This window comes from Scatophagus argus, chromosome 2, assembly GCF_020382885.2.
Source record: "Scatophagus argus isolate fScaArg1 chromosome 2, fScaArg1.pri, whole genome shotgun sequence".
NCBI lineage: Eukaryota > Metazoa > Chordata > Actinopteri > Scatophagidae > Scatophagus > Scatophagus argus.
Window position 1 is genome coordinate 16046268 of NC_058494.1, and position 20574 is coordinate 16066841.

General features: G+C 41.2%; 1 protein-coding gene across 2 annotated transcripts; it reads left to right on the plus strand.

Annotated features, from left to right (window-relative positions):
* Positions 1-1462: 1462 nt before the first annotated feature.
* lcorl (ligand dependent nuclear receptor corepressor-like) lies at positions 1463-20487 on the plus strand. 2 transcript variants are annotated; one of them, XM_046413821.1, is made up of 8 exons: positions 1463-1602; positions 2528-2593; positions 3893-3981; positions 4150-4276; positions 6096-6320; positions 6446-6521; positions 12831-18439; positions 18546-20487. In XM_046413821.1, exons 1-8 carry the CDS (start codon positions 1509-1511, stop codon positions 18551-18553), a joined length of 6294 nt encoding a protein of 2097 aa, XP_046269777.1. In that variant the 5' UTR covers positions 1463-1508; the 3' UTR covers positions 18554-20487. The 2 variants fall into 2 exon arrangements, with proteins under 2 accessions (XP_046269777.1, XP_046269785.1); XM_046413829.1 differs by lacking the exons at positions 12831-18439; positions 18546-20487 and adding an exon at positions 7484-12047.
* The last annotated feature ends 87 nt before the right edge of the window (positions 20488-20574 follow it).

A 20574-nucleotide genomic window follows, 5' to 3' on the forward strand; every position in this document is an offset into this window, starting at 1 on the left:
TGGGCAGATTAACCAGCAATGTGGCCCTGTGCCAAAAATTATCTGGGGGCCCCTGTTGAAGCCCTGTTTTTCCCAATGTCTGTGCATTAGTGTGCATAAGTACCTGTCAAGTACAGTGCAGACAGAAGAACCCACATAACATCCCTATTACAGTTTGCCTATAGTCTGAGACCAGCCAACACTCTTATGGTGGATTACCTGGCCCCCAGTTTGTTTTGTCTCCATTTGTATAATTTAACTACAGGCAAAAACATGTGGTAATATGTACCATTTAAACATGCTGTCAACTGAAATAATAAAAAAGTTACAAAATCGGATTCTTACAAAGTTACATTTTGTCCCCTTTTAAGAATGGTCCTAGAGATAATACAGTCCATCTTAAAGTCCATTATTTAAGAGATTAATTATAATTTTGTGGCACATAATTTAATCAAACCTGCAATTAATTAAAATCTTTTACTGACAAATTGAAACTGAAGACCCCCTAGGGATCTGAGTCTTGGCTGGCCTGTTTACTGGATGTAAAAAAAAAAAAGAAAGAAAGAAAGAAAGAAAAAAGATATTCATCAGGTTTTGGAAAGCTGGATAAATGATAATGAGGAGCATGTTCATCCTAACATCCTTAATGTACACGGGATGTAATTTATTCATTCAGCAAAATCTAAAGTTCTCTGCTGCCCTCGTGTGGTCGTCCTGGGGAGAAACTGGCAGTGCGACTCTGATGATGTCTGTTTGCTAAGAAGTGATTTCGATTTAGCTATACAGTGTGGTAATTGTCATGTTTTGTTTTATTCTGCATCAGTGCCCCACCAGTGCCAATGATTTGACAAAACCGTTTATTGCACCATGATCCTGTCCATCAGTTTTCCATCAAACGCCATGAAGCTGATAATATGCATCAATGTGCCTTTACATTCCGTCAAAGTCAAATACACATACGTAAATAATATTTCAACAGCAAAAGTATTCATAAAGTAAACAAATCAAATATATTATACACATAATATAGCAGTCAGTGGGGGATGACATATAAATATAAATGAGCGTATATACTGTATTGACCCACTCACATGATCACATCACACACACACACACACACACATATACATATTCTATTGCAAATCTACAAATATCTTTGCTGTAAATGTGAACATTATAAAGTATTGTGACAGCATTCAATACCTGCAGCACTATTTATCTATGACTATCTATCAGGAGCTGGTCATCGCATTCAACGAGGTCAAAGTCATTAAGCTATAAAAGCGCTGGTTGATCTTTATCCATTTATCTACACATAACAACTAACAAAAATGCAGGCTTTTAAGTGAAAGACACGGGTTGTTAGACTCGATTTTATCTATGAGACAGAATTCAGGGCAAAAATATCCAATTTCTCTCCAGCCTGTCCCTCTAGCGGTGAACTAAGTGTATGACAGAAGCTGTGCTGCAGCCTCCACAGCCGCTTCCTGTCGTTCATCAGAGTGAGGGAGAGGGAGGAAGGACGCAGAATGGCTACCGTGCAGTGCTCCAAATGCACGGCAGAAAGGAAAGGGTTTCGGCGGGAACTTGATTCTTGGCGACACAAATTGATACACTGCGTTGGTATGATCCATGTGCAGTATCATTTTCACTAAAAAAAATCAAGCTTCTAAAAGATTTTGCCCGGTAACAGAAGGATCGCTACCCCGAGCTATGTTAGATTGCTAGCTAATGCTAGCTAAATGTAGCCTGGTCAGCTTTAGCGGTTAAGTTAAGCTGGCAGGCTAATATTTACCAGCTGGCTAGCCGTTCGATTTGGCTCCTTTCTTTGTCCATCTGAGCTAGGTTGCTACTCATCGGCGCTAGCTCCCTAAAATATTGCTACCTGACCGCGGGGATATCGAGCTTGTAGTATTAAGGCTTATCATATAATTTGTATGTAACAGATAGTTACTGTACTAGCGTTCGGTAGATTTGTTTATTGACATATGTTGGCTAAAGCTATGCTAACAAGCTGTTCTGACAGTAACGCTGTTGGTGTTATTTGGGGGAGGGGGTTGTTGGTACATTAGGACAGCTTATGTTCATGCAATACGAGAAACGCATGCATCTCAGTGGTCTCGGTAATGGTGTTCCGCGTACCGAGTGCTATTTTGAACACAGAGGTTTTTTTGTGCTACAGAAGCCGGTAACCTCAGGCTGGTTCAGCTGAAGTTAGCTGTATTTCTACTTGTTTATAACGTTAAATCAGAGTGACATCCATCGCATAATGCGCGAAACATTGAATACAAATGTGGAATATTAATGTCACTTCTATGCACGGATCATACTGTTTGTGTTGTAAGCCAGTTGATCATAAAGGCATAACAGGTGGCAGGGGTGCTTGCCGTGACGAGTGCCTGTAGCAGTATCCTCATTACTGAGAATTTGTGTTGTCGTCAGACTGGTCTAGTTAGGCACAGGCCACAGGGTTCATCAAGGATTTCTAGCATGCAGATCTTTTTCATGTCAGTGCTGAAGGGTTGTTTCTGTATATTTTGTCTTGCAGGGTTTGAAAGTATACTGGAGGGAATCTATGGCCAAATGTTGCTGAGAGACCTCAAATTATTTGATGGTGGGTTTTTGTGTTTGTACTCTGAAAAGGTCTTGATGACTGTTATCATATGTGTATTTTATATGTATTAAGTTTGGAAGTCCATCAGACTCATAAAAAGGACACAATGAAAGGAAATAATTACAAAAAATGACAGTGAAATGCAACTATATCATATTGTGTGTTGAAATGTTTTATTTGCAAGGGCATAAGCCTATGCAACATTGATGAAAATGCTGTGTTTAGACTGATGAAGCTGACACTAGAACCAGTGTATACAAAACCTGGTCAGCAGTTTTCCGTTGTTTGTTTTTAATTCACCTTTGGGGCAGGCCAAAATGTTCACCCGTACACCACTGCCCACCACTGAGAGGCAGTAAATATTATTTGGGGTCATTTGGTTAATTGTAGTTGTCATAGTAATGCTTCTGATTTGTAACTCATTGACAAATCAGACTTTGTCCTGTTTTTTTTTTTTTAGACTGTCAAAAATCATAATCCTAATCTATTTACAGATAATGCAGATTCATTGTAGTTTACATAAAATCTCAAATGAATGAAATTATATGTCGGCTAAATTTAATTTTATCAAATTTGACAGTGGTTGACATACACTTCTCTTTACTGGTGGTAGCACTGCTATCCCCAATAACTTGCCATATGCTACAACAGGCTAGTGGTACATTCACTAGCAGCCAAAACACAGCTGGCTTGACACTGTCTGCAGTGTCATTGTAGTCTGCAGTGCCATCTGGAGTTTGAGTGAGGCTTGACAGGAACATATCAGATAATGTGTGATAGAGACCTGATGGATTGGCAGATAAAAATACTTTTGAGTGACATTGATTTAAATTTTAGCTTTAAAAGTACTGATCTGGTCATATTTTATTACACAAAGGAAGTTCAATTTAGAATCCATTTATAGAGATAATAACCTGTCTTAAGTTGTCATAAAGCAGTCCTGCTCTTTTATTTGCAACATTAGCCATAGCTGTCTACCACGAGAGATATTTACAACAATATTTAATTGGTTTAAATTGTATAGTAGAAGAACCAAAATATTCTACATGCAATAATTTATCACACCTCTCTGTAGGATTTTCTCAGGTGCAAAAGCTTTGTATGAATGTCATCTGCCCTATATACTGCAGCAAAGCTTCAGTCAAAGTGGTCTCTTAAATAAAACTGGAGTGATTATGGAGTTTACAAACCACTACTGCCTTTGATGAAATTCTGTATTGTGACCGCAGTAGAGGTCTGTTGATCCTTGATGTATGCTCATTTATTAATGCCTGGTTATTTTGATATTGTGCCTTTCAGACTGTGAACCGGAAGAAGTGGATGATTGGTCCCCAGAAGCAAACTGCTCTCAGTGTTCATTCTGCAGCCTTCCCCTGGACAAACTCAGTGTAAGAGTGGTCTTACTCAAGTTAATCCACAAATAGTGTCTGTATTTTCTTAGAGACGGGGGGGCAGTTTTAATAGTTAGATTGTTTAACATGAGATATAGGATATTGTAAACATATACTGTATTCATCATGCTAAGAACAGTAACCTTTTTTTTTTTTTACTTTTAGGAGCAAGCACCTGCAGCCGCGTCACCCCTCTCCTCCCCCTCTGATTACTCTCCCTGTCAGGCTCCAACCATCTCTGAGAGCAGCCAGTCAGCACACAGGTTCCTCCAAGCTGTGTTTCACAAGAAAGGTGATGGATGTTTTTCAGCCAATAGCAATAGCACAAATATGTCAACTTGAGATGTGCTAAAGCTCCTGTCATAGGGACATAGCCATCAGCTTTCACCTTGTAGTTATTCAGTTGCTTTCTTTATAGAAGAAATAGCCCCAGCAAAACCTTGAATCGATGTGAAAAATAGGACTGGTCTGGTTTGATTTGTCATCCTTGAAAGGCTTTAGATTGCTTTGTTATTCTGGCACATGGACATTGATGTGTTGCCCCTAGTACACTTGTCTGATGTCTTCCCAAGAACATTGACCGTGGTGACCTTTGGTTGAACTGCTTCTGAGGTTGATTTATTGGTAAATGACTTCGTGTCTCAAATCAGGACAGTGCAGCGTTACACATTTGCGGCTCAGCCTTGTAGTTTCAAAAATTTGCGGTAGGAGAGAGTGATAATGGAGGTCAAGTGGGCAAATGGCTGAAATGAGTATCCGCTAGAGATAATGCAGTATCTTCTGAGTAAATGTTTCAATGAAAGAAATTCATAACATTTTTCTTGGATAGCTGACTGAATATTATGCATTCTAGTTTATTAAAAAATTAGGGATGGGCAAGTACCGATACCAGGTATTGGTATCGGGCTGATACTGGCCTTATTTCAAAGGACTGATTGATACTTGTTAAAGGCTGTCGATACCAGCCTCCGATACTCAAGACAAAAATAACTTATGTCAAGTAGTACTCCTCACCAGAGATGGCGCTACAATGCCGTGGTGTGACACCACGGCGACTCATGCGTTACGTCCTATTCAGATAAACATGACCGCGCAAACATGACTGCTCCTGTTGCGAAAACTTTGTCAGTTTGGAAATGTTTTGACATAAACATAGAAGTCCCAAGCTCTGCAGAATGCAAACTCTGCAAACAGAAAGTTTCAAGAGGCGGTATGAAGAGAAGTTCGTTTAATACTAGTAATTTGCAGAAACACGAGGACGAGCACAAAGAGGCTGAGGCTGCTCTGACAGCCAACTTTACAGCAAACTCTACAGAAGACAGAAAAATGGAAGAGTATCAATCCGAGGACATTACAGATAACACGGGAACTCGCAGAAATGATTGCACTCGCCAACTTACCACTCTCTTTTGTGGAGAATGTGGGGTTCCGGCGGTTCATGAAGGTTGTGAAGCCAAAGTATGAAGCAACCCCTCGAGCAAAAATTTATCGAACATCCCTATTAAAAATAGTTGTGTTAGTCTTGTAAGAGAACTCAATTTTGAGGCTATTCTGTACATTGTTTTCTAATGATAATCAATGTAGTAACTTCTGATCAACACATTTGAATTTCAGGCTTAAATTAACTTCTTCTTAGTCCTGCCCAGATCAGGTTTAAGCACCACCTACTTCTGGCCCAGGCCACACCCACTCTAAGAACAGATACAGATGATTTTGTGTACTTGCTCATCCATAATGGTTGTGATTTATTTATAATAATAATAATAATAATAATATTTTCTTCGAAACCAGTGTGGAAATTGTTAAGGCGTGAAATAACTTTTTCACCTGGAAATGAACCATGAAGTTAAAGCAATAACTGATTCCCACCTACTAATACTTACCTAATACATTGCCCATGAAGCTTTTCCTGTAATTGCGGACATTTTGGACACATTTGTTGCGTTTGCAGCTAACATGTTTGGACGAGGGGAGATTTTTGTCACAAATGGATTAATCCCAAGAGGTCAAAAAAATCTTTCTGAGAGGACCAAAAACACCCCCAAAATACTTCACTTTACCAGTGGCACCTGAGTGCTGACTCCTGTCTGCATTTGTGTATTTTTCATTAGATGTGCCACTTGGCTGTGATTCCAACATCCCTCTGGTTGCTCAGGAGCTGATGAAGAAGATGATCCATCAGTTTGCCTTGGAGTACGCGTCCAAGTGCCTGCTTCACACCAATACAAATGGTGTTACAACAAGGACCTCATTGCCATCGTCAGAAACATCGGATGCCCCTCTGGACCTCACAGTGAGCCGACCCCAGGAGGAGAAAGACAGTGAAAGTGAACCAGGTAGGAAAAGCGCTGAGCATATTATGAATTCAAAGCCAATAAATGAATGTTTCCAGCTTCCAAAGTTTGACCTAACTACTGTATCTCAAACCCTAACCAGTTTAAATGAATTTTTCTTGTAACAGATGGTGTGCTCGACCTCTCCAACAGGAATTCTGCCTCCTCTGCCTCAACATCCTCATCTAATCACAAAGCCTTGGGGTAAGGATTTTTTTTCTTGGATTTCCTCTGTCTGTAAATTTTACTGGTGTTCGGCTTTGTGGAAAAATGCATGAGGAAGACCTATCATTACCATGGATTAAAATCGGGGGTTCTTAAATACAGCAATAAATTTACATGACCAAGACATTTCTATCCAAACCAACTATGACTTGAATTTTATTTCACATGTGAGGAAATCCTCATTCCTGTATGAATTCCACCCTATTGTTGACTGCATTTCATTTTAGGTGTACATATGTATTGGAAGGTTAGCATCCGTACTTTCATTTTTGCCGGCACTGCTTGGTTTAAGTCAGCTAACACCTCTCTGGCCTTCTTGATAATGCATACTCCTTTGTTTGGTGTTGCTTTGGGTCAGTTTATTGATAGTTCTTATGAAGAGGTAGCTTGTTTTTGGTGTTTTGATTCTATGGGGTTGACTCTTTTATCTCTTGAGCGGTAACGTCACAGCAAGTTTATTGCATTATAACATTTGCCAGCAGCTCAGGATTGTACAATGAGGAAAACTTTGCAGTACCTCACAAGGATTTTACCTCCCTTTTTTTCCTTTTTTTTTTTTTTTAACTGATCCAGTTATGAGGAGTTTCATTATTCAACCTTCAAGCATGTAGGACTCTCACTGAAGGATATCATAAAACTACAGGGGTTGTGTGTGAGCACCAAAGTAACCCCAGCCATTCACAGACTGTCCCACCTGGACGTGAAGAGGCTTTGTCACACACAAACAATGGGTGTGCGTGAGAGACACGCAGCAGTGTGTATGAGGGCGCAGAAACAGACTGAGAACAGGCAGACTTGAAACTTAAGAGTCGCAGTGATGTTACCAACACAAGGCATAAAGGAGTGGACCCCTCGCTCTGCACCCCCCGTCCCATATGCCAAAATCAAACCCCCTCCATCACCTCCATCCTGACCCTGCTGTTTGGTCCTCCCATCCCTAGGAGGCAGCACAGGCAGAAGGAGGAGCTCATTGAGAGGAGCTTGGAGCTGTCTGAGGGGTTGCTGTCCAAGGCCTTGAAGGATATACGTTCAGGGAGGCTGCAGGAGCAGCGGGCTGCGTTGCTTTATGGAATACCCCTTCACACCCTGAGACAAGGTCTGGATGGCTGGGCTGAGGGAAGGGTGGGGATGTCACACCAACTTGCACCAGGAAGCAAAGATTTCAGGGATGAAGTGACATCTTACAATGTGATGTCATCAATGCTGGGTGGTGAAGCCCGCCTTGTCCTGCAGAAGGTGGCGGCGTGGGCTGAGCGGGCTGAAATCGGAGGAGCTGCAGAGGAGAATGGAGACTTCAGTGTTCCTTCATCCTCTCTTTCCTTCTGTCAGCCGAGAAGTCTACAGAAAACCCTTTCCCACACTTTTTCCCAGCTCAGGGATGCTCTCCAGCCCTCACCAAGCCCCACCCCCAGTCTGGAGCCACCTACGCCCCTGCGTATTCCTCAGGTCCGTTCCATGTCTGACCATAACAGGTCGATCCCAGCTGAGAATTGCAGCGTGGCTGAAAACATTTATCAACGAACCTCATCAACAGAAGGTACTGCCAGTTCATCGACTGCTAGTGGAAGACCTTCATCTCTCTTCAAACTCAGACCTCCTTTCTTACCACATGGCTGTCCGGGCATTGCCAATCAGTCACCTCATCGCCTGGGACCACGGGGGTCCTCATTGGATGATTCAGAAGAGGGGGCAGGTGGCCGGGATAAAGACAAACAGCCAAGAAAGAAACGTGGAAGATACCGTCAGTACAACCACGACCTGTTGGAAGAGGCCATCAGCATGGTGATGGCAGGTCGCATGAGTGTGTCCAAGGCCCAGGGGGTTTATGGGGTGCCCCATAGCACACTGGAATACAAAGTCAAAGAGCGTTCTGGTACACTGAAGAACCCGCCCAAAAAGAAATCTGCCAACTATAGTTCATCCAATTCCAACTCTTCTGGTTCTGGTATCATGACCAGTTCCACTAACTCAGGGACTCTTGCCTCAGCTGCTGACGTAAAGAGGTTCTAGACCACGAAACACCTCCAGACCTCCTCAACACTTGAACTCATCACCTCTGACAAGACAAATGTTTTCTGGAGACACTTGTTAAAACACAACACATGCCTTTACAAAATATGTGGATATCGATATTCAGGTCTTTTAACTATATCTGTAATGTGATAGTCATACTTTTAGCTGTATTTCTCTAGCTTAGTCTTGGGCTTTATTTAAAGCAGCTATGAGATGCAGCGTTTCTCAACAGGAAGTGGTGCTCATTGCAGCTTTTGTTCTCAAGGGCTGCTGAACTCAACAAATTCCTCATAGCTTCAGGTTTTATTACTAATGTTTAAAGATCTTAAAGGATATCACTTGAATTATAATATCTTTTTACTGCTATCAACACATGTAAAGACCAAAACTAAAAATGAATTTAATCCTACTAGCATGTGGTGTATGTGTGGCCTGATTCTTTTCTCAGTGGCAGCAGTTTTTTTAAGATTTATTTTTTAATGGAAAAATGGCAGATGTGCACATTGTCTGCATAAAACCTTTTAAGAAGTGTTATTTTTGTCTTTAATCTGGCACTACTGAGACTTTTCTGCTTACTCGGCTACTTTTTTGATTGAACTTAATCTCCCGTGTCCCTGTTTTACTGATGTACATTCGATTATATACAGTAACTTTGGGCTGACAAAAGTACCACACAGTTGTATTCATCTGTGGCTAAAAACACTACTTTCAAGGTTAAATCAGTTGTTGATTTTGGTCTTCTTAGTAGGTTTGTTGGTAGTAACAGGATAAAATAACAGCAGCGCTATCCTTAAAGAGCTTCAGGAAGTTCTTAACTTTGTTTTCATGTTAATATGATTTGGTTTTTCTTCAAAGACAAAAACAGATAGTGATTGTTGTCCACTAGATTGCCCAGGATCAAGTATGAGAAACACAGTTAGCGCTAAGAAATGAAGTGTGACTCTCATGTTTGCTAGCTTTTAAGTTATTAGGTTATTCAGGTTTGATTCAATTGTTAAAGCTCCTTGTTGATGGAGCATTATTGATTGTCATTTGCAGCTTTCGTCTCTCTCTGGGTATTTCACCCAAGCTACTGAAGTGACTTAGAGCCATTATAACAGATTAAAAACTCATTGCTATTGGTAGACACCTCCACAAACAGGGAGATTGTACAGTACAAATGCTGTGGTGGCTACAACTTCTTTATGAGTTTTGTTGAAGAGATTAGCTTAAGAAAGCCATTTTGTATCCACGTAGTTTTCTTCTCTCTTTGTGCAAGCTAGTCTGAACATTGTATTGAGTGTAGTTGGAATGCAACTGTGCAGCATGTTTTATAATGTGCACTGATAAGCTTGGGAAATGTATGTTATTGTGTATGTGTACTTTTTGTGAAAGATGGTCGTTTATTCTCACAGATATTTACCAATTCTGCTATTGTAGCTGTATCATGCCGTGTTTTCACTGCATCGTATGTTGGACTCAACTCGCTTTCTCTGGTTTCCAGTGTCAAAAGTTGTGTATAGTACTGGGTACCGTACTTTTTTGGTAAGGTTCCACCGAGCTGAACCGATGCTGTTTCTGTACTGGAAAACAAAATCTAGAATAGTGGCTGGTACCAATAATGAGTTGAGTCAAGTTGAGCGTAGCTGTACCACACGGTTGAAACACGGCTTGACTGTAAACCTCACACATGACTGCTGCTTTAAACTTAACGCTACTGGACTGTTTCCCTGGAACAAAGAAGCGTAGCTACAGCAAAGCTCATCTCAACCAGAATTTAGTGTGTGCATAGGGTTAAATGTTATTGGTGGTTGATTGTGTAGGCTACTACTAGAGGTTACGTTATTTTCCGGTGAGTCAGCAGTGTGACAATGACTTGCAGGCTTCTTTGTCTTTGTCTGGGGAAATGCTAAATGTTGCGTCCACACTTATGTCTGACTCCGAGATGGGTCTGTGACCATTAACAGTGCTACTACCAAAGCAGCAGTTCAGGGTTACCCATACAAAGCTGCTTCGATTGTTTTGCTGTGACGTCAGCCTGCCTGTCACTCTCTCTCGCTCTGTCTTTCTTTCTCTCTAACCTCGTTGCCACATATACCTCTGAACTTTATCTGCCTATAGCCCGTTGTCAGGTTTCACATCGAAGCCTTTGTCTTTTCATGCTGAATCTGCTGGGACGTGAGCTCTTATTAGCTTAGGAACACTTCTGAGCTGTTTGTCTCTCCAGGAACAACACTTAAGTGTAAATATATCGCCATCAACAACATGTAAACTTAAATTATTATACAGTCAGTCGCTAAGTGAAGTGTGAATTATTATTATTATTATGTTTTTTAATGGTTTCATTTCTGCCCAGTGGTGTTTACAGAGCATCTGGCATGTTCATAGGTTGCACCGAGGAGCAAAAATTTGTGGTGCAAATATTTGTCCTTGTTGGTTATCTTTGTATGTGTTATTTGTAATTTAATTTAATTTTAATCTTGTGAAGCTACTTAATTTTTTTAAGCTCTTTTTTTTTCGCCATTAGGCTTTCCAACCTTTGTAACTTTGGCAACTCTACAAATACTGATGTCTCTGAATGTCTCCCCTCATAACAGTACACAGTGCCTGTGTCTGGGGCCACAGCATAGTGCAGCATGATGTCTCTACTCTGGGAAATATCTGCGATTTATATCAAAGGGCCAGTTTGTAAACAAGCCTAAACACCTCCTAAATAGAATAAGATAATTAATCCGTTGCTCAAGTTTAATTGCAGTATACAATATTCTGTGAACACGCCTGGGCTTGTTTTCAAATTGGGGTTTTTTTTCTTTCGATTTAAATTGCTGGCAAATTTTGAAATGACTTTACAGAAATCTGCTATTTATGCATACATTGATTATTGCACTATGATTTATAAGAAGGAAAACCTGTTTTGTGTTGTTGCTGCATACTTATTTCTTGATTGTGCTTCAAAACTGTGATTTTATTAGTCTGATTGTTGTAGATCTTTATTTTTTGTGGGACGCTTTGATGCAATGTGAAATGTGTATTGCTACAACTGCATGAAGGCTTTTAAATGTTAGCCTATAAACTTTATTTAGTCCTGAAATGACACCCCTGAATATTGTGGTTGTTTAGTGCTTATGTTAAGATGAAATTATTTAAGTGATTTAAAAAAAAACCAATTTGGTCATCATAACAAACTCAACAGTAACACTACAGAATGTAACACTCTTACACTGCATCCAGCCCAGCTGAACAGGTCAGGATACATTACATAGTACTTTAATTGTTGTGAGAACTATTATCAGAATTTTTAATGCTATTTAAATCAATAACTTGCTTTTATTTTGAAATAAGTCAACCACAAGCCCTGTAAGTTGATTTCAACACTTTTTTTGAGCTGCTTGTTTGTTGGTGAAAGTGGAAAAACATTTCGGTTTAAGCGTTTCAACAATCGTTCCTTCTGCTTTCAGCAGAATGTTTTCCTTTGCCTCCAGCAACTCATCAATAAAACAGTTCTGTAATCAGTTTGTTTTAGGGCTTTGCTGATTATTCATTATTTTTTTAATTGTTTTCTGTTAACTGGCTTTTTATGCTGGTTTGACAAAAGCTGACTTGACAAAACCTAACATGCTTGCTCTGCTTGCTCTTCCCACCCCAAAACATCCTAATCCAGTTAAGAGCACTTTTACATAGATGCGGCTGTGTGTACAGGAAAAGGCAGTTGCAATGTGTTGGTTTCAATTTTTTTTTCTTGCACTCGTTGTAAGTTGAATATTTTCAAGCAAAATGTTTCATTAAGAGCACATGCTGCATCATTAAACACTTTTTATGTGGTTAATTTTTAACTACTGCGTATAATAAAGCATAACAATGTTATTACTGATTTTGCTAAAAGTAGATCATGCCCACTGCTTTATCTAATTTGCAGTTGGCGCATGTTGCAGGCTACACACAACTTTTAGAATAAAGAAATAATATAAACTAAACTGGAAAACTAATTGATAACAGAGTAATCATATTGTTCACTGTGTATGCATTTGCTGTTTGCTTAAGTGTCTTTTCTGCACTGCCTCTGAATTCTGCCTCTAAAGAAAATGTTTGCCTCATTAAACAGGCCACAGGATTACAGATAATTTGCCTGTGGGTAAAGTGAAAGTCGTCTGCCAGACCATGATGGAATTAACGTAATATAAAGTTCATAATAGTGTAACTTAAAACATAGTCAGATTCTGTGTGAATGCTTGTTTGTTGTTTGAAACTGGACTCTGGAGCTTTGAGTAAATCCAATCTTTTTATTTTTGCATCTAGCTCCCTGCTGCCATCACTTGCGGAAAAATTGGAAGATCTGGGACAGCGAGGGACTACATGTCATCAGAGCTCTGCATTGGATGCTGTTCTCGGCTCACTCTGCCCATCACACAGTTCCTTACTCTACCAGATACTGAAGCTGGCACACCAGGAAAATTTGCTGTTGTTCCTTAATCACAGACCTGTAGGTCAGATTGAATCTCACTGCTGTCATTGTGGTGTAAACTCACAGGATAATGTCAGTCCTAATGCAGTCCCCCTTATTGAATGTAAAGCCCATAGCAGCAGCCCATACTACCCTTTAACTGATTGTGATCATCAAGGTCATGGCAGTCCTATGTATCATCCAGGAGACTGCAAGTCAAATTGTAGCATCCATCATTACCCTTTAACACACTGTAAAAGTGATGCTCCCCTAGGCTCAAGGTACTGCTGTTTGCAGAGGTCCAGGATGGAAACCTACACTGTTCTTTGCCCCAAGAGGCTGCACTGCATTTCCTGCCAAAGCCTGTCTGTAGGTCATACCAACAACATGGTGTGTTCGTTTGCTTTGTCATCCAAATCCCCTTCACTGTGCACTCCCTCCTCTAGTTTATGCCCTTCCTCATCGATCTGCTGTAACCAACACAATCCCCACAATTGTACCTGTTATTCAAGCCATGCCTATCTGATGCAAAACAGGAACACGATAGACAGTGTTGTTGGAGATACGGATCCTCCTTGTCCTGTCCTGAAGAGAGAGCAGAGCCCCTCTCCTCCCCCTCTGTCCCCCATCCCCTCAGACATCAGTAAGAAAAGTGATGAAAAGCCACCATCCCTACTTCACCACAGAGAGGAGGCAGAAACTGACGTAATGGATAAACATGGTCTTATGACTGCAAGCCAACAGGAAGCTGATATGGACACAGCTATAGAAGAGGAGCAAGAGTGTGGGACTCCAAGAAGTAGTTGTGCTGAGCAGAACCCAAGTGGGACTTCACTGCAGGATGTAGTGAATCGCTTCAGTGAGAAACTGGAGACAATCAGACCTATAGAGAAAGATCCGTCTCTGGTCTCCACAGCCGTTTATGTCTCTGAAAAGGAGTCTCCTTCAACCAGTCAGCACTTGGGGTTTCATGCTGATGCCCAGCTAACTGAAATCATCACCACAGTGCTACATACAGGCAGTGCAAGTGACTACAATCTCAGTGAGCTGTTCAATCGGCATGATAGCAAAGAGCCTAAGTCACCCAATACCCGCTCCCGTCGTCGCCAAGAAGTCCGTGCTGCTATAGCAACTTCTGCCAATGATTCTTCAACCAGAAGGCATACTTTAAAAATTAAACGAGAGCTTGCCATGCTTGACCAGTCTTACAAGAGAAGAAAGGTGCCACCATCAAAGAGAGCAAGATTGAAAGATGACAATGTTAATATAACTGACATTAACATTTCATCAGATTCAAACCAAGTAAAAGAAGAGCCTAAAAGAGAACTGAGGGGTGTTGAACTGGAAGCTGTAGAGAATCATAGAGTTAGTGAGGGATCCCTGAACTTTCTTACTGCAGAAAGTGGCAGGGGTGAAGTAAAAGAGGAGATACAGACAGTTATAGTAACAGAGGAAGTTCAAAACATTAAGGCAGAAAACAAAGAAAGAGAGATATCCATTGAGGAAAAACATAGTCCTCTGTCAGGCACTCAAATACTGACCCCTGAGCTGCGAAGCAAGTATGGCAAACAAGGCTCCAAACATGACAGTGTACAAGCACAGGTCATGACAGTGACTGCATCCTCAGCAAAACAGTGTGTCAGGCCTTGTGAAGAAGATGGTATGGGTACCTATGCTGGAAGCGATAGAATTAATGAAGAAGCCACATCACTCAGTGATAATAGACGAGGTAAAGGCAAAGATTGCCATCGTCCTATTAGAAACAGGCAGAAATGTCAATCGTGTCACACCAAGGAGACAAGGAGATCAAGGAGAAATATAGTCCCTCCACAGCGGTTCTCCTCCTACGTCACAGAGCCCAGGAAGATGTACTTTGTTGCATGTTTTTCTGGAAACATCTTCCATCAGAAAACACAAAAGGACAATACTTTGACACCTGGCAACCTGGATGCCTTATCCCAAGATCCTGTTGCTAAGGACGCTAAGTTTGAATCAAGAAATGAAACCCCTCTGTCCTCACCTGAGCAGACATTGAAGCTTGAATTTGACTCCACACAGAAAGGACAATGTGGACCTTCATTTTACAAAGAGTCAAACAGTATTATCACAAACCAGATATTTCCACGAAATGTGGCTGCCAAAGAGGAGAGCCCCGCACAACACAGCTCGGACAATGAGGCAAATGGCAGCGACTGTGGCGCCAAATCTTTTAGAAGGCTACGGTCATCTCCAAAAAGAATACAAAACTCAAAGACCACTTCAAGAGTTGCCCAAAATACATCAAATATGAATGTCGCCATAAAGTCTTTTACCTGTGTTGAGAGCCCTCCTAACTCACAGGTCCAGTACACTAGCCCAATTAAGCTCATGTTTGTATCACCGGTGAAAGATAAGGAAGGAGTCAGATACAGTCTCAAATCAGCATGTTCTGGTTCTAGTGAACAAGCAGAGGAACCCTTTGACCCATGTGAAGAGTCTTCATGGTCAGGGACAGTTCAGATAAACAAAAGCCAGAGCACAGAGTCTGCTACTTCACGAAAAACATCTGTTTCTTCACCACTGAAGTCTGCTACCTCACCTGCAAGATCTGCTTCATCGCCATCCAAGTCTGCTTCTTCACCACAACCCAAGTCTGCTTCTTCACCACAACCCAAGTCTGCTTCTTCACCACAACCCAAGTCTGCTTCTTCACCACGATCCAAGCCTGCTTTTTTACCACGATCCAAGCCTGCTTCTTTACCACGACCCAAGTCTGCTTCTTCCTCACCATCCAAGTCTGCTTCTTCCTCACCATCCAAGTCTGCTTCTTCCTCACCATCCAAGGCTGCTTCTTCCTCACCATCCAAGGCTGCTTCATCACCATTCAAGTCTGCTGCATCACCATCCAAGTCTGCTTCTTCACCACTATCCAAGTCTCCTTCATCATCACCTCTTAAGTCTGCTTCATCACCATCCAAGTCTGCTTTGTCACCGACATCCAAGCCGGCTTCTTCACCACTCAAGGTAGCTTCTTCGCCAAGCAAGTCTTCTTCACCAGCCAAGTCTGCCTCCTCACCAAAGTCAGCGTCATCATCACCTAAAATAAGTTCCAGGAGGTCAGGCGAAGGTACTCCAACTAAACGGTTAGTTGGAAACGAGAGTCAAAGGTCACCGGGTGACTTGTTATCTTTCCATGAAACCACTCCACCAAAAAGGCGCCCAGGTCGGCCAAAGAAGCTGGGACCACGGCTGGAGCAAAAAGCAAAGAGGCCAATTGGTCGACCACGCAAGCAGAAGGCTGTGGATTCAGTAATGGGTGCAAAATCAGTAAACGGAAGGTCTGAAATATCATCTGATGTTGAGGAGAATGTAAACAAGAACCTCAAAATAACAGTAGTTTATGGTCGTTCAAGAAGAAATAAACGAACTGTGTCTGAGGGCTTTGACCAGCTGCAAACAGAATTTCATGATGCTTGCCAAGCAGTGGGCCTTAAAAGAGACTTGGGCATTTTAATGCACAACTCCAGTATTAGCTCAGGTAGTATCAAAACAGCCTCGACAGAATTGACGGAGGAATTACATTTTGTCAGCCCCGTGAAAGATTCTGCTCTTCAGTCTAGTAGCAACATCAAATGTCAGAGGCAGGATGATTCTGTACCCTCAAGGAAACCAGGTAGACCTGCAAAAGTTAAAATCTCTGGAATCTCTGTTACAGTAACCACAGTGTCGCCTCGACAACGTAAAATTCAGATAAATAAGGACACTCGACAGTCTCCTGAAACTTTAATGAGTAAAAAAATACTTCTCCCAGAATTCAAATCTGCCAAAGAGCCTTGGACAATCAATCGTCAAGCAACAAGTAAAATCAGTCTAACAGAGGAAGGGATTGAAACAAAGGATGAAAATAAAGACAAACTGTCAAATCAGCCTGTAGCAGTGCGTCACTCAATGAGAGTGAGAAAGCCCTCGATTCACTTTCTGCATGCTGTTGCAACCTCCACATCTAGATCATACAGCCACAGTAATGCTCTGCTACGACGCTCTAAACAACTTCTGCTGAACAAGGCTAACAATGAAAGGAGACAGGCAGAGCAGCAGAATAATGTGGAAACTTCAGGGGAGGAAAGACAGATCTGTGGACAGGAGAGGCAGAACATTTCTCAGGACCTGACCAGAGTGGCAGGAGTATCTGTAGATTCAATCTTTACCCAAAAAGAGACGCTAAGGTGGTGGGCAGTGTCTGCTGAGGAAAAGACTATGAACCAGGAGCTTGCGAGGCGAATACGACTCATATCTGACACTTGGGTTTCAGACACTGTGGAGAACCAAGAAAAAGAAATTGCCTTCAATTCTAAAATAGGCGCTAAAGGCAGCAGAAAGTCGAAACATTCCTCAGTAGTTCGAACGCTATTTGACTGTTCTCCTAACAAACCACGCTCTTGTAGCATGCAGCAGCTTTGCTCTTGGTTTATGCAAACCACAGAAACACAGTCTCTGGCTATTGTCAAAAAGGCAAGCTCCCGTAATCCTTATGAACTTATGCACTTCCCTCGTTCTGCCAATAAGAAAAGTGTTTCCCACAGTCCTCAGGCAGAGCGACTCCGCAAACACATCAAGAAGTTTGCCAAAATGGTGCCAAAAAGTCCTCTGCAACATCAACAGGCTCAAAGAAATTTGAGGAAGAGGAATGAGGCCAGTCTATCAACACATGATTTTAGGCGACAACTCTTCACTCCCAGGTTTGCAGCAGACAGACTCAATCAAGGAGCCCAGTGGCAGGCTATCAGGACATTTGGTAAATACCAAGCTGCTCTATTTAGAGCAAGGACGAGGTTCCTAAACCGGAAAGAGAGGGAGAGGTGGCAAAAGAGGCAGAGGAGTAAGAATAACACAACAGTTGCTACAAGTTGTTCACATAGACATGCAGTGATTGGACTACAGCAAAAACGTAAAGCATTACACAAGCATTCAGCAAAATATCCCTTATCTGACTGTTTGGATAACAGTTCTGCCGCCAATTCTGTTGACCAAACTCAGGACCCTGTGGATGTACCCAAAGAGCATAACCTCTGCTCTAAAGCCTGGAGTCCTGAGACGCTGAAGGAATGCCGGGTGTTTCTGAGGAAGATCAACTCTCCAGACAATGAATCAACTGAGGAAGAGTGGGACTCCTGTACCGTGACACTGGATGATGGGTCACCTTCTGCATACCTCTTTGCCGCAAGGGAGAGAGAACTGGTAGGAGTTGTTAAAGCTGTGAAAACTGAAAGAAAAGTGAGCACAAATAGAATTGCCTCAAGAGAAGTGGGTTCTGCTCCTAAATCAGTGCAGGAGCAGGATGAGATGCCAATGGGGAGGCAGAAAGGCAAATACAAGCGTCCTAGGGTTGTGTCTACTGAACCACCACAGCCACCAGCAGCGAAAAAGTTGAGACAATCGCGAATGAGGGGCCTAACCGGACCGAGGTGGTGTGACTTTGTGTTTGGTAACTATCTTCTTTTATAGAATAACACTTGACAAATCAACTGTTATTAAGCTTCAGTTTGAAATCGCTACAAAATCAACTTGTGCTTTCCTCTTTTTCCTGACAGAAAACTAAATGAAGCCTCTTCTCCGACCTGAGAAAGGGACTGTGGTTTAACGTGGTGCCTTGGGACATTGAGCTGACCACATAGACTGACCGCCCCGCTGTGGTTCAGTCTTACACTCAGCAATTATGTAGCAGTCTAACTTAACAAAAGCTTGATGTTGCACTATTTTTATCCATGGATATGTACAGAATATTTGATTTTTTTTTTTTTTTAATCGTCAACTTGCCTTTGTCTTTTTGAACGTGTATAGTAGATCAAATCATTACGTCAAACAGAGTTTTAATAGGATAAGTGCTTAAACAGTGATCCCTGTCAGAGCGGCTGTATTGAAGGAAAGACAAAGCTTGACTGCATAGTGCCATCCCCATCCCCCAAAACATACCTCATTATCAAGGCCACCACTTTTTTCAGACAATGACCTTGCTCTGTTACTCTTATCCTGAAACCAGTAACAATTTTTAATACATTAAATTAAAAATGTACAGCTCTAACATCCCCCATATTTATTTATAGTTACTTTGGCACTGTTAAAATTCCAGATTGCTAATTTAATGAATTGTTTTTTTTATTTTAGATCTTGAAATTTAATGACATTTCTTGAATCCAAGTGTTGTTTGCAATATTTTCTTTGATGCTTCAGTCACTGTTGTATTGCAAGTCAGCAGCCAAAAAACATGGTTCAAATGAAGGATTTTTTTTTTTTTTTTTTATCAGACGAACCCTATCTTCCCCCCAATCTGTGTGTGTGGGCCACCCTACAAACTTGTGTATTTAACCACAGTAACTGGTCATGCACCTGTACTGAAATATTTTTATATCGTTATTTCTTTTCAAGTATTTTTCAAAAAAAATTGCAAGTCTTAGCACCAAACTGCAATTAGCACAAACATACGTTGTGACTACATATCCAGCCCCATCACCCACAAAATGTAGAGGTATATGGGAGGTGATGAAGAAAGTAGCATTATGCAGTTGTAGACAGTAGATTTTGATTCATTCGCTGGTCTGTTTGAAATCACTTATTTTCGTTGTCTTTTTTTTCACCCAAAGCATATATTAGATGTTGGTGTCGGAGCTACTTCTTGCACTATTCCATCTGAGATTATTAATCCCACTACACAGATTCTTCCCCCGTATTCTTCCCCCATATTTTTGCACATCCCATGTCCCACTACCAAACCCTACTGTAAAACTAGAGAATATATTTGGTGCAATACAAACCCAGATGATTTATCAGTATGTAGTAATTATTTTATTGCTGACAGACGAATGGATGTACGCAAGTACCAGTGGCCTGGGATGTTGGTTCAGTTGTTTCCATAGCCATGTAATGTGATCTTAAAGGTTATTGCTATACAAACTTTGTTCTTTATCATCTGCTTTGTTTTCCTCAATGAAGCAGAAAAACAACAGGTTCTTAATTATTATGATAGCATTAAATTTTTCTTATTCATAAATGTACAAGCATTATTTACTGTTAAAATGCAGGTGGGATATGTGTTGCACTTAAGGTTTGTTTTTCTGAAGTTGCAGCAAATGACACATACCTCCACTGGGGCTCAGCTAGGCCTAATGCTCTTTTGCTTATCAACCCGTATGATAGACAAGGCCAGACAGATGATCAATAAACACTAATCTTGGATCAAAATCACTTTTTCCTGCCCCTTAAAGATCCAAGATGTCTGGCTATAGGTTAAAACTTAAATCTGTAGTGTGTATTGTGTGTCTGACTACCCTTGTATGTATGTTAGTATTGCAATTTCAACAAGATGGATATGAGGTGGTGGAGTCTTGTGATAAATAACCATTAGCCCTCTGTTGAAGAACCTGGTGCTAAACATCTGTTGTATATTTTCTCATGTGTTTTTATACTGTCCAGTACAGATGTAACAGAGAGGCATCTGTGATTGGAACAATAAAGTCTTATGACATAAACAGTGAACTTAATGATTTATTGTAGAGTACAGTGAAATGCAGAGTGGAGTATGGTGAGATGCTGCTATACACTGAAAAATGTTCAGGATTATCT